Source organism: Oryza glaberrima, chromosome 10 (genome assembly GCF_000147395.1).
Source record: "Oryza glaberrima chromosome 10, OglaRS2, whole genome shotgun sequence".
Classification (NCBI taxonomy): Eukaryota; Viridiplantae; Streptophyta; class Magnoliopsida; order Poales; family Poaceae; genus Oryza; species Oryza glaberrima.
This window is the reverse complement of record NC_068335.1, coordinates 19,593,801-19,606,862: the sequence shown is the minus strand read 5'-3', so window position 1 is coordinate 19,606,862 and position 13,062 is coordinate 19,593,801. Positions and strand designations below refer to the sequence as shown.

General features: G+C 49.1%; 2 protein-coding genes across 2 annotated transcripts; one reads left to right on the top strand and one right to left on the bottom strand.

Moving 5' to 3' along the window:
• The first annotated feature begins 5,515 nt into the window (after positions 1-5,515).
• Positions 5,516-8,736, top strand: LOC127786124 (probable methyltransferase PMT15). The gene is made up of 6 exons (XM_052313449.1): positions 5,516-6,175; positions 7,044-7,275; positions 7,369-7,615; positions 7,691-8,020; positions 8,124-8,201; positions 8,312-8,736. Exons 1-6 carry the CDS (start codon positions 5,621-5,623, stop codon positions 8,541-8,543), a joined length of 1,674 nt encoding a protein of 557 aa, XP_052169409.1. The 5' UTR covers positions 5,516-5,620; the 3' UTR covers positions 8,544-8,736.
• A 1,454-nt stretch (positions 8,737-10,190) lies between these two features.
• Positions 10,191-12,315, bottom strand: LOC127785675 (RHOMBOID-like protein 2). The gene is made up of 5 exons (XM_052313069.1): positions 11,898-12,315; positions 11,636-11,799; positions 11,367-11,530; positions 10,977-11,230; positions 10,191-10,446 (listed from the first exon to the last, which is right to left on the bottom strand). The coding sequence occupies exons 1-5, from the start codon at positions 12,203-12,205 to the stop codon at positions 10,335-10,337; spliced, it is 1,002 nt and encodes a 333-aa protein (XP_052169029.1). The 5' UTR covers positions 12,206-12,315; the 3' UTR covers positions 10,191-10,334.
• Positions 12,316-13,062: the final 747 nt, after the last annotated feature.

The following is a 13,062-nucleotide window of genomic DNA, read 5'->3' as shown; positions in this document are numbered from 1 at the left end:
GTAAAACATTTTATTGAGCAAAACAGTAAAACGGTTGAGTAACTAAGTTAATATTAAATCTCCACTGATCAACGCTACACCACGTTGAACAGGCCCAACCAACCCACCTAAACTACAGTGCATTGGGTCGATTTATTAAGTGTGGGACTAATCACGGTGAATCTGGTCGATCGCCCATAACCGCGGGCACGGCTATTCGAATAGTTTTACTCTGGCCAGAGGTGTACAACTGTACCTACAAGACACAATCCACCGGCATGTCACCGTGTCATCATGTGCCCATGATAAACACGTCACCACATCGAGTGATTGTGACAAGACCCTTCATATAACTCTCTTCTAACCATCCACACCACGCTAAGGTTTCACCCCCACTCCTCGCAAGGCAGCGGACAGTCCCCTCGTGCGCCGCGGTGAATCCGGCAGCTGGACAATCGGACACCCCGGCTGACCCAACTCCATCACGCCCACCCTCGCCACCGGTGCCTAGGAAAGAGTCGAGCTATACTTCAGATCAAGCAGTTACCCACTCCCGCTTGTGGTAAGCACTGTAAGTCTTCCAGGGTTTCCCGTGAACCGGTCCTTAATTGCCATGGGTGCGACTCGCAAAACCATGCACCCACAGCCTACCATTCAGTCGCATTTTAGTTGGATAATTACGACCAATGCAACATGGTCGGGTGTCTCGAGCATGCAGCTCGTTCTGATACTAAAAAGGTCTAATACTGCAACTATCCCATCAACTGCGCTAGTGGTAATTAAGCATGGCTAAGCATATAGTTCTAGCTAGGTCACATAAGTAACACAAGCTAGTCGATTTATTACCCAAGGTTGACAAAGGACAGATATCAAGTAAACATGACACAAGCGAGCAGATAGGTAAACCCTGATCCCATGTAATTAGCAAAACAATGCATGCTTATTTGCAAACGGTAAAACATTTATAAAATAGGCTCAATATGCTCAATGGGAATATGTGACTTGCCTTGCTTCTTCATTTGGATCTTCTGAACTCTGATCCTCGCTACCGCGAACTTTCGAAACGACGGAATCTACTCGCTGGCACGCAAAACGAGAAAAAACTCTAATAAAAACCAAGGAAACAGTACATAAAAAGTAAACAAACATGTAGATCTCAATTTTAGATGAATTTTTCAAGTTGAATGGCCCAATTTGGAGTTCGAATGAATTAGAGATGAATTTTAAAATTTTTGAGCCATTTAAATGAATTTATATATATATTACCGATTTATTGCGCAATTATCAATTATTTTCTCAAAGGGAATGGTTGCTGCTGACGTCATCAAAAAAGGGCCGACGCTGACAGACAGGCGGCCCCCACATGTCATCGGGTCAAGGGGCAGGCACACGGTGGACCGCGTCCACCGCGTCCTCGGGTGCGCCGTGGGCCAGAACCACGGGCGGTCCACGCGCGGCACCCCAAATCGGCAAGGGAGGAGCCTGGCAAGGCAGTGGCGGAGGATGGCCGGACGGCCGCCGGCGACGTGGCGCGGCGGCGAGCATGGGAGATGGCCGACGAAGGGGAGAAAGAGGAAAAGGGAGGGGGAGTGCTCACCATGGGGTACGGCAATGGAGGGAGGCGGCCGGTGAAGCTCGGGGTGGAGGGAGACGGCGGCACTCCAGCGACGGTTGGCGCTCAGGAAGGAGTGGACGAGCAGCGACTGCACAATGGGATGGGAGGAGAGGTGTTAGAGAGGACGGGGCGGTGACATGGCCGGCTGGAGAGGAAAAGAAGGGAGGAAGGGCTCATCGACGCACGGGAAAACGGACGTCCAGTGAATTTCCGGTGATGGGAAGAGATGGCTGAGGTTCTCCTTGTCCTTGCGGAGCCGAGGGAGGCGACGGCGTGGGTCGGTGACGACCGGAGCAGCGGGGCGACGTGGCTGGAGTCGGCCAATGGTGGTGGTGGCTCGGGTCGAAGGTGGAGGGGCGGCTGCGGTGGCGATTTGGGGAAATGGATCAGAGGCCGGCGTGCGGCAAGGCACGGTGAAGCTTTCGGCGGTGGCGGCGCAGCGCGACAGCGACGGGAGCAGCGGTGGCGCGCGGCTGGAGGCGATGAGAGGCGGCTGTGGCTCGGGTGCACGGTGAAACCGGTGCCCGGGTGGTTTATTGCGGAAGCGGAGCGGTGGACGGGGTGCGGCAACGCGCGACGAGGCCGTTGGCGCAAACAGCGCGACGCGGGGACGGCGGCAGCGGCGGCAACGGCCGGCTGGAGGGTCGCCGGCGAGCGGCGGCGCTTGGGCTCGCGTGGGGAGCACAGGAGAGGGCGCGAGGAGCTCGGGGAGGAAGGGGAAACGGAATATGAGAGCACGGGGAGGCTTTTGATAGGCTCGGGTGGTGGAGATCGTGGCCGAGCATGGCGAATTTGAAGTGGGAAGGGGCGCCGGCGACGTGGGCGAGGTGAAGCTCGAATCGACGTGAAAATTGGGGAAAAGTGGGGGAAGAGGGGGAGGAGGTGGAGGGGAACCGATTTCATGTGGTTTGGGCGCGAGGGCGCGGGCGGGAGAGCGCCGGATTCGGTGGGACGTGGGCGGCAACGGTCGGCATGGCGACTTCGGCTCTGGAGAAGTCGTCGGGCCCACCTGTCGGCGAGGGAGAGAGGAGACGGTTGGGGGAGAGAAAAAGAACTTGGAGGGGGAGGGGAAACGGGCTGGGCCGACCTGAAGGAGGGAGGAGGGCAGCCTGGCCGGGAAGAGGGAGGGGGATCTGGGCCGAGCCCGAAAGGAGGAAGAGGGAATTTATTTGTTTTCTCTTTTTATTTAATTTGTTAAATGAAATTTGTGTTATTTAAATTATTTCTTGAGCTCCGAAAATTCACGGAAAAATCCGGAGAATATTTTAGGGCACAAAGAATATTACAAAATATTCTTGGCCATGATTTTAAGGGAAAATTTTTAATTCTCCAATTATTTCACTTGATTAATTTGCTTAACTTTTATTTAATTTCAAGAAAATGCATTATTAAATGATTTTTAATCCCGAACGAAAATCGGGATGTTACAAATCTACCCCCCTTACAGGAATCTCGTCACGAGATTCTGGGATGGCTAGAAAGAAAGCTGGTGCTGGCGGGCGGTCTGACTGATCTGACTTATCTGCACACTGCACTGTTCCTGATGCTGCTTCTCAAAGCTGAGCTATTGACCTGGTGTCACCGGTGTACCTCAGAATTCAATCAGATAACTTGAGATCGGTGTAACTCTGCTGACACCTTGCAACTGACTTCTTCAAGTACTACCCGGATTGTTGCACTGGGTTGAACCTTTAACTGAAACAGCAATGAGGTGAGCCAAACTCATCTCTGAGACCTACCCCCTTACAGTGAGTAGTCTTATGTAAGTAGTCTTACTTTCGCCTGACTAGGAACAATTGAACTGTTGTCCTTAAAAAAAATAGCCAACACTCGTCGGATTTACAAAAGGCCCTGACTTCAGTGTCGTCCACCTAAATGGATTGTGTAGTTGATATCTCAAAACTGAACTGACCGTCTCGTTGAACAATCTTCTAAGAAGTGACCGGCGCGCGGGAGAGAAAGGTTGGCTCGTAGAGGAGAGAAGTGAGAGAGGGAGAGGGAGGAGGAAGGGAGAGAGATGACGTGGCATCCTGATATGTGGGGCCCATGTGGGCCCCACGCTGACTCAGCTGCCACATGGGATAAAACCGGGGTAAAAACCGCCGAGGGACCTAAAGTAAACGGTTTTGTAAGTTAAGAGACGTCGGATATCTGGTTTTGCGGTTAGGGGACAATTTTGTAACTCGATGACAAGTTGAGGGACCTTTGGTGTACTTTTTCCTAGTTCTAGCCCTGTGCACAAACAGGCCCACGCCGTGGTGTGTCACGGGCCGGATCGTAGTCCGCGTATACATAGCTTTTTTTTTTTCTTTTGTACCTTAGGTTCCGTTGGCCTGGATCAACCATTATGTTCAACCATAAGAACGATTGTAATCAAAGACCATAGCATCGGACAATTATTTCCCGCGTAATTAGGAGGAGTCCTTATGCTTACTAATTTTAATTAGGTCACGACTATAGTACTACAACGGCTTTGCAATTAAATGAACCAATCTATTTCCCGCGCGATTGTGTGCATAATCATAATAACGACCTGCCAATGTAATTGCTGACGTGTGACCAAATCCATTATCCAGTTCTATGGAAAATGTATCGACAACACAAGTTCTTATAAGCTAGCGCGATAAATAATGCGCTGGTGCTGTATACAAGACATTTTGCTGCCTCTCCACTTCCCCAGCCATGTCAGCCAAATCTCACGTAGTCACGTCACACTAATAGAGAGATTATTTGGCACAGCTTCAGCTCTACCTCTCCTGGAGCTAGAGCCCAGTCAAACAGTTTAGAGTGCTCCCACAAAATGAACAATAGAGGTAGAGCTGGGTTTACACAATTCCACTCCATAACCAGCGTTTAGAGAGCTCTACCAAACAGAGCATTCCTATTTGCAGTAAGTACAGCTTACATCCTTTATCTTTCCATCGAGTTTCAATTGTATCTCTGTACCGCTCATACCAGAAATCTCAACCCCTAACTTTCAAAATCAGATTAAATTAGGTCCTCCAAATATATAGATGACTGGTTTCACTGAAATGGCAATTTGACTAGGTCAATATGGCTAAGTGAGTGTGGGCCCCACATGTAGATCTCACGAAAACTATAAAAGAAAAAACCTTTTCTCCCCCATCTCCACATGTTCTTTGTTTTATATTTTTCGTGTGACTTACATGTGGACCCACATTTATTTGGTCGAGTTAACTATAGTGAACTTGCCACATCAACAAAACCAGTGTTTTGTACTGTTGGAGGACCTAATTTAACCTGGTTTTGTAAGTTGGGGAATAAGATTTCTCGTATTATGGTTTAGGGATGCGATTTAAACTAGATTAAAAGCCTATTTAGATTGGTGCCATTTTGAACAATACCATTTTCAAACACGTTCATTTAGTTTATTGTGGTAATGCCTTAAGAATTTTGGTAACAACATATTTAGACTATCTTATTAAAATTTGGCAATATTGCTAACTTGACAAAAAGGTTTATTGTAGCATTAATCTGAAAAGACAAGGGACATAAATTTGGACTATTTTCGAATTTAATGTACGACCTCCCAAGGCCCACAAATTGGTCTCGGTCGAGCAGAATCAGATCACGTTCCGGCTCCGATAGCAACGTGACCGTACGGGATAAGAGCACGTCAGAATTGACCAGTTCCAACTTCCAACTCCGATCACTGCCTGGTTCATCTTGGCAATCAAACACGAATCAAAACTTAAACAAAATTGTGTTTCGATTTCCTAAAATACGATTCATATCCAAATGGACGGCTTGATTGCTTCGAATTCTAAATTGTAAATGGAACGATCCATCTATGTACTGAGTACTATACTAGTACTCCATATGCTAACACAATTGATTAATCAATTATGGTATATCTAGAACCATATATAATTTTATCTTGTGTCCTTTGTTTCTTTCGAACATAGTATCTCTCTCCAAAGTCCAGGCTGACCAGGTACACACACGTAGAGATCGAGGGATCGAGGCCTCTTCCGTTCGCTCCGCCTCTCGCCGTCGCCGGCGGCGATGCCGAACGCCGGCGCCGCCAGGAGGTGCGGCAGGGCCACGCACGTCGACCTGCTCACCGTCGTCCTCGCCGCGATGCTCTGCTGGGCGTCCTACACCCTGTCGATCTGGCACAACAGCCGCGGCGCCGCGGACAGCAGCGTGCTCGGCCTCGTCGTCGGCGCCACGGTCTGCGGCGACGCCGACGAGGAGCTCGACTTCGAGGCGCGCCACGCCGCCGACGACGCCGGCCTGTCCGTGTCCTCGGGCCCGGCGAACTCGAGAGTGCGGCGGGCGTTGAGCTCGTCGGGGCCAGCGCCCGCCGCGGCGGGGACGACGGTGAGCCGGTACCGCGCCCCGTTCCCGTGGCCGGCGAGCCGCGGCGTGGTTTGGGCGGGGAACTCGGCCCGCGGCGCCAAGGCCACCGCCGACGCCGCCGCCGCCGCCAACAAGTGGGCGCGCGTCGACGGCGACATGCTCCGGTTCACCGACGCCGCCGCCGTCCGCGCGTACGCCTACGTCGTGCTCCGGCTAGTCGCCGCGCCCGTGCGCGCCGCCGTCGACGTCGGGGCCATGGTGAGTGCCGCCTCGCCCGCGCCCTCGCCCTCGACGTTGTCAACGCATGGTCGTTTCGGATTACGAAAAACTTTAGGGGGTTTTGCACAAAAAGATCTTAATACCGAAAAGGACTCGTTGGAATTTAGGTGATCTAAAAGAGGAGTGATTTGGATATTATCTTTGGCCTGATGCGTATATTCGGATTTCTGACATCAGCTTATGCTTTAGTGGGCGGCCTAATCAAGAAATGGTCGCTGGCAAGGACAAACCAATGTGCACCATAGAGTGATGTGGTCAATCAAAACCGTTGACTTAGATATTTTTCGGTGAAATAAAAACAGTTGAGTAGGTATGCTAAAAAACAGATGAGTAGGTTGGTTTATTAATTTGCATCAGCAATTCAGCATGCCAGCAAACATGTCATTTTCTAATTTGTACAGAAATGTGAATATCAACCTCATCATTTGGCTTATTCATAAGCATATTTATAAAAAAAAGTAATTTATAAATAAAGCTTTATATATATATATATATATATATATATGTTCTTTGAGATCTAAAACAAATGTTGAAAAATAAACTTCGATGAAAAAATAATCTCAAAATCAGTTTTCAATTTAAAATTAAAAATTTAAATTTTAGCTGATCAGTATAAATACAAGCAAAAAGATAAGAGCATATACGTGTGGTTTGTTTGTCAACAGAGTTTTCAATATATATTCTGTCTGTTTTTTTTCTTTTTTGAACTTGGTTGAAATATTTCCGTCCATGTCAGTGAGCCCAGTTACCGAAGGTTATTGAAAACCCTCGTTGTCACTTGCCGTCGTCTATGTTTGACTTTGTCACTAAAATCTGACACTTCTGTCAATGGCGAAACTTGCACCAGCATGGAGGGAGCTGGGCGGCGGAGCTGATGTCCCGCGGCGTGGTCACCGTGTCCGTGGCGGCGCCATGGGGCGCGTCCGATGGCGCGGCGCTCGTCGAGCTCGCGCTGGAGAGAGGCGTCCCGGCCGTGCTCGCCGCCGCGGGGGGCGCGCCCAGCCGCCGGCTCCCGTTCCCGGCCGGCGCGTTCGACATGGCGCACTGCGGTCGCTGCCTCGTGCCGTGGCATCTCCATGGTAAACATTTTCCATCCTCGCGCACACGGTAATTCTGCATCGTCGTTGTTGGCGATCGGTCGCTAATGGCAGCGCGGTGGTTTGTGGGCTCAGGCGGGCGGTTCTTGATGGAGATCGACCGCGTGCTCCGGCCAGGCGGCTACTGGGTCCACTCCGGCGCGCCGGCGAACGGCACGCATGAGCGCGCCGCCATCGAGGCCGCCGCGGCGAGCATGTGCTGGAGGAGCGTCGCGGACCAGAACGGCGTCACCGTGTGGCAGAAGCCGGTGGGCCACGTCGGCTGCGACGCCGGCGAAAACTCTCCCCGGTTCTGCGCCGGCCAAAACAAGAAGTTCAAATGGTGCGTGTCGCCGTCGCCGGGAAGGCACTGCTCAAACGCTTCTTCTTCGCCATGACAAACGCTGTGCGATTTCAGGGACAGCGACGTCGAGCCGTGCATCACGCCGATCCAAGAAGGCGCGGCGCCGCCACGGGAAGCCTCGGCGGCGGAGGCGCTCCGTCGCGACAGCGAGACGTGGACGCGGAGGGTGGCGCGGTACAAGGCGGTGGCCACCCAGCTGGGGCAGAAGGGCAGGCTCCGCAACCTGCTCGACATGAACGCCCGCCGCGGCGGGTTCGCCGCGGCGCTGGCCGACGACCCCGTCTGGGTCATGAGCGTCGTCCCGGCGACCGGCGGCGGCGACACGGACACGGACACGCTCCCGGCGATCTACGACCGCGGCCTCATCGGCGCCTACCATGACTGGTCAGCACGAAACACCTCAAAACATTTCAAAATCACATCGAATTTGCATTTTTAATTTTTTCTGTGTCGCCGAGATGAACTGCATTGGCATCTGACATTGCAGGTGTGAGCCATTGCCGACTCCCGCCTTGAGCTACGACCTCCTACACGCCGACTCCCTCTTCACCATGTACAGAGACAGGTGCTTCCTAGCTCATGCCACATCACTCCATCAAAATCGAGGCAATTCTTGTACAATTTGAAAATTTTTGTTCTAATTAATCTCGTTTTTTTTCAATTGTGATGATTCAGGTGCGACATGGAGGATATCCTGCTGGAGATGGACAGGATCCTGCGGCCCGGGCGCGCCGTGATCATCCGCGACGACATCGCCATTTTTGCAAGGATCAAGAACTTCTTCACTGATCGGATGAGGTGGGATTGCCAGATTTTCGACGGCGAGGATGGCTCGGACGATCGTGAGAAGATCCTGTTTGCAGCGAAGACGTGCTGTAACGATGAGGATCGAGATCAGGAGCAATGAGCATGATCATCTAGGATGACCAAATACAGACAGATGATTGATGATCACATTCATACACTGATACACTGTGTACGCTGTATGACTGATTTGTGATTTGTAAAGCACATAATGTCAGGATGCGCCTTTTTTTTTCTTTTGGAGCATGACCGTTCATACATACCACATTCGCAATGGAATTGGGTCCAATATGAAAGTTGAGGATTCAACTGCCATGCAGTAGGAGTTACTGACATATGCGTCCTTAAACAAGTGGGATTCATTCAAGGAGTTGCCTAATCGATATAGATGGCCATATGGCCCGCGGCCCGGTCCAAGCACGGCACGGCCCGACTAACCTCGGCCCAGGCATGTCCGGGCCTGGGCCGTGCTGGGCCAGGTGGCCCATTTGGCCTACTATACTAATCGGTGAGTTTGGATTTGTGCGTGCTCTTACGGTGCTTGATGCCCGTGATATCGATTTTGCTATATATTTGTGGACAAATTTTTCTCCAAAAATTTGACAAATGTAATTACAGTACAATCGTAGTGTAATTACACTGTAACTTATATGTAATTACACTGTAACTATAGTGTAACTTGTATGTAACTTTCAAAAATCTCTCCGTAACATGTTATTTCGGTAAAATGAAGGTCGTGGGAACAAATTCTTTCACATATGTGTGCTATGATTTGTTTTCTTCCTCACCAAAACAAATCGTGTAATAGATCTAACGAAACTTACATATAAGTTACACTGTAGTTACATGCAAGTTACAGTGTAATTACATATAAGTTACAGTGTAATTACACTACGATTGTACTATAATTACATCTGTCAAATTTTTGGGGAAAAATTTGTCGACAAATGTATAGATAGTCCCCTGCGATATTATTCAAAGGACTTGCTCGCAAACGTGTTTGTAATGATTCTGTACGCAATCCGTGCTGACGAAAGAAATGAAACTTTCCAGCGTGTCCTGCAAACTTTCAGTGAGTTTGAGAGAGGTGTGAAGTCCATCCTTCTGAGGGCGAACCTGCTCGCACATGGTGCAGCCGAAGGGAAGTAGTACAATGGAGGATGAGAAGATTTGCCAGGCACTAATGTTACCGTAGATACGCTTTTGAGGTGCTTTGTTTTATAGGTCAGGAAATCAATTCCATTCATTTGAACATGATGAAATCATAGTGATGCAACTCCATAGAGCTTATATGTTTTATTGATGATGTGGCTGGATTGTGTTGTCACAGGCTTTTTAGGCATCTAAAGCATGCAACACTACGGTGTAAAGCATTGCTGGTCTAATGGCATAATTATTTTTGGACAGCTTGCATTCCATTCAAACCAATTTATACTTTAGGCTGTGTTTAGTTCACACAAAAATTAAAAGTTTGGTTGAAATTGGAACAATGTGACCGAAAAATTAAAAGTTTGTGTATGTAAGAAAGTTTTTATGTAATGAAAAGGTTGGAAGTTTGAAGAAAAAAATTGGAACTAAACACGGCGTAAAATCTACACGAGACTGCCATTCTGTCCGCAACCCACACTTGGCTATGCCAGAACGGTAACGGCAACTCGGTTCTGCATGCATCGAATCTCAAGATCGCTAATCACTCCTACGCGAGCAAGGAGAAGATGTTTCTATTCCAAATAATTCAGACAAACGAACAGAATGAATCAATCAAGTGAACTGACTAAACCCCTGGGAGGGTATGTCTGTATAAGTTATATACAGTAAAGTTGTATGTCTGTGCATCAAACACTTGCAATAAATCTCCTTAATGTCTTCAGTTTGTTGCGTTTCTACTAAATCTTCAGTTCCCGCAGGTCCATCTCGAGGTAGGAATGCAGCTCAGGTAGTGGCACCAATGGCAGCGTTCATTAGCATTCACCCCTCTGAAGAGCATCGACAGCCCAACGGCGAATCTGCACAGGTCAGCAGCACAATCGTCAGTTCAAACTTGAAAAATTGAATCAAACCAACCATACTGACACAAATGCTATAGCCAGTATTATATACTCCTTGAAACAAAAGGCCGGCAAGAGTAGCAGGTTGCATGTTAGGCTGGATTGAGCATGTTACTCCTTGAAACAAAAGGCCGGCAATGGCATGGGGAAAATGATTATCTAGTGCTGCATTGAAATGCTCTATGGATTTCACATGAATCTCTGAACATGGGACAGGCAGGAGGCAACACCAACGGCTCTGCTGCCCGCCCACCTGACTAAATTAGATACCAAACACATTGAAATCTACATGATCCAATGTTATAATAAAAAAACAGTCTCGATTCTTGCAATTTGCAATTGAGTTTAACTGCTTCAGTTACAAGCAGGATGATGGTGATTGGTATTGCCGTATTGGGCTCCATTTTGTACGGCATAATCAGTGGAAGATCATAACAAACAAAAAAGGTTTTGCTTTGTGAAGACGTAATGCTTAATAAATTGCTTACCCGATGACAGCTAGGACCGAGGCCACGGCCAGCAAGATCCATTGATAAGCCAGGTACTTCTTGGAGGTGTACTTGACAGAGGAAGGCAGGACATATCGCTGCATCCATCCGTAGTGTGGGCGCATCAGGAAGATGAATCCGAGGAGGAACCCAGTCAAGAACCCTCCGATGTGGGCGAAGTTGTCGACGTGAGGGAGGATGCCGATGGCGAGGTTGATCGCGATGACGATCAAGAGCGTCACTAGAGCTGCAGCCTGCATTGCAATTTCGATACATATGAGATTGAGCTACCAGTCGAATGGATGTAGCAGCATGAACAGATTGAAATATGACTAATGTGAGGATGCATGTTTTCTTCTCTGGTGCAGAAAATGTGCGCGAAAATGTCACCTTGTTCGTGTATATGGTCCAGTTGGTGAAAAGCTCCGACAGCATGGCTCCAAGAAGACCAAAGAGAGCGCCAGAAGCACCGACGGAGATGCTGTTTCTGATGAACAGCGATGAAAGAACGCTGCCTCCAATGCCAGAAACAAGGTAGATGATGCCAATTCTCACTGCAAAAAAACGTAAGTGTCAATTCAGATTCAGATACAGTACTCCACTAATCGTGTCAGTGAATTTTGGAGAGTAATTTTGTACTCAAAGAAAGCTGTGCTTACTGTATCCAAACTGCTGCTCGAGCCTGAGTCCGATGAGCACGAGGCTTAGCATGTTGGCAAGCAGATGAACAACACCGGCGTGCAGCCAGATGCAGGTCACTAGCCTCCATCCCTGATGCTCATGAACAACCTTGTCCCATACCAGTGCTCCCATCTTCTGCAATCTGCGCACAAGAAAACGCTCTACTGATTCAAGAACCATCCCCATATTTCATCACGAACAACATCCCAAGTCTCCGAGAAGAAGGAATAAAGCACTTACGTGGCGGAGGAGGGGCCGAGGAGCGGGTTCTCGGAGAGAGGCTGGAAGGAGAAGCGGCGGAGGAATCCGGCGACGCACGCGCCGCCGCGAGAGGCGTGGGAGGGGCAGTTGTTGACGTACATGGCGACGGCGAAGACGACGACGTCGGCGACGAGGATGGCCGGGACGAGCCACGGCACCCACTCCCTCTCCCCCTCCCGCTGCGGGTACTGCGCCACCGCCGCCGGCGAACCGCACCTCTCCTCCTCCCCCTCCCTCTTCCTCCCTCCCTTCTCCACGTCGTACCTCGCCGCCGCCGCCGCTGCCATGGCGAACCGACCAAGAACCGCTACCTGCTGCTGCTTCGTCTACCGCCGCTGCGTTGCGTTTGCGTTTGCGTTGGTGAATGGTGAAGTGGAAACGGCTGCGAGTGGTGGTGGTGGTGGTGGTGGTGGCGACGCGGGTAAATAAGCGGGCGGGTGGTGGGAGGGGAGGGCGACATGGGGCCGTAGTTGGGGCGTTGTTTCCGGCGCGCGCGTGGGGTGGGAGGGGCGCGACGCGGTTTGGCGCGGACTGGTGGTTCCGTTCGGTTTCCCAGCTTCCGCCGCGCGAGCTGGCACGAGGACGGACGTAGCGGCGGAAGATGCCAGGACGCCCAAAATTAGGGGGGCCTCGTTGTTTTTGCGCAATGCAAGAGCAAGTTTAACAGTACTTCCTCCGTTTCACAGTGTATCACAATATAAAAGTTATTCTAGCATTTTTATATTCATATTGATGTTAATGAGTTATTCTAACATTTTTCGTATTCATATTGATGTTAATGAATATATATATATATATATATATATATATATATATATATATATATATATATATATATATATATATATATATATATATATATATATATATATATATGTCTAATTTCATTAACATGTGGTAAATGCTAGAATGACTTAGGTGGTGTTTGGATACAGGGACTTAACTCTCTGTATTTATATACTAATTTAGAGTATTAAATATAGACTACTTACAAAACTAATTACATAAATGAAAGCTAATTTGCAAGACAAATTTTTTAAGCCTAATTAATCCATAATTAGAGAATGTTTACTGTAGCATCACATAGGCTAGTCATGGATTAATTAGGCTCAATAGATTCGTCTCGCGAATTAGTCCAAGATTA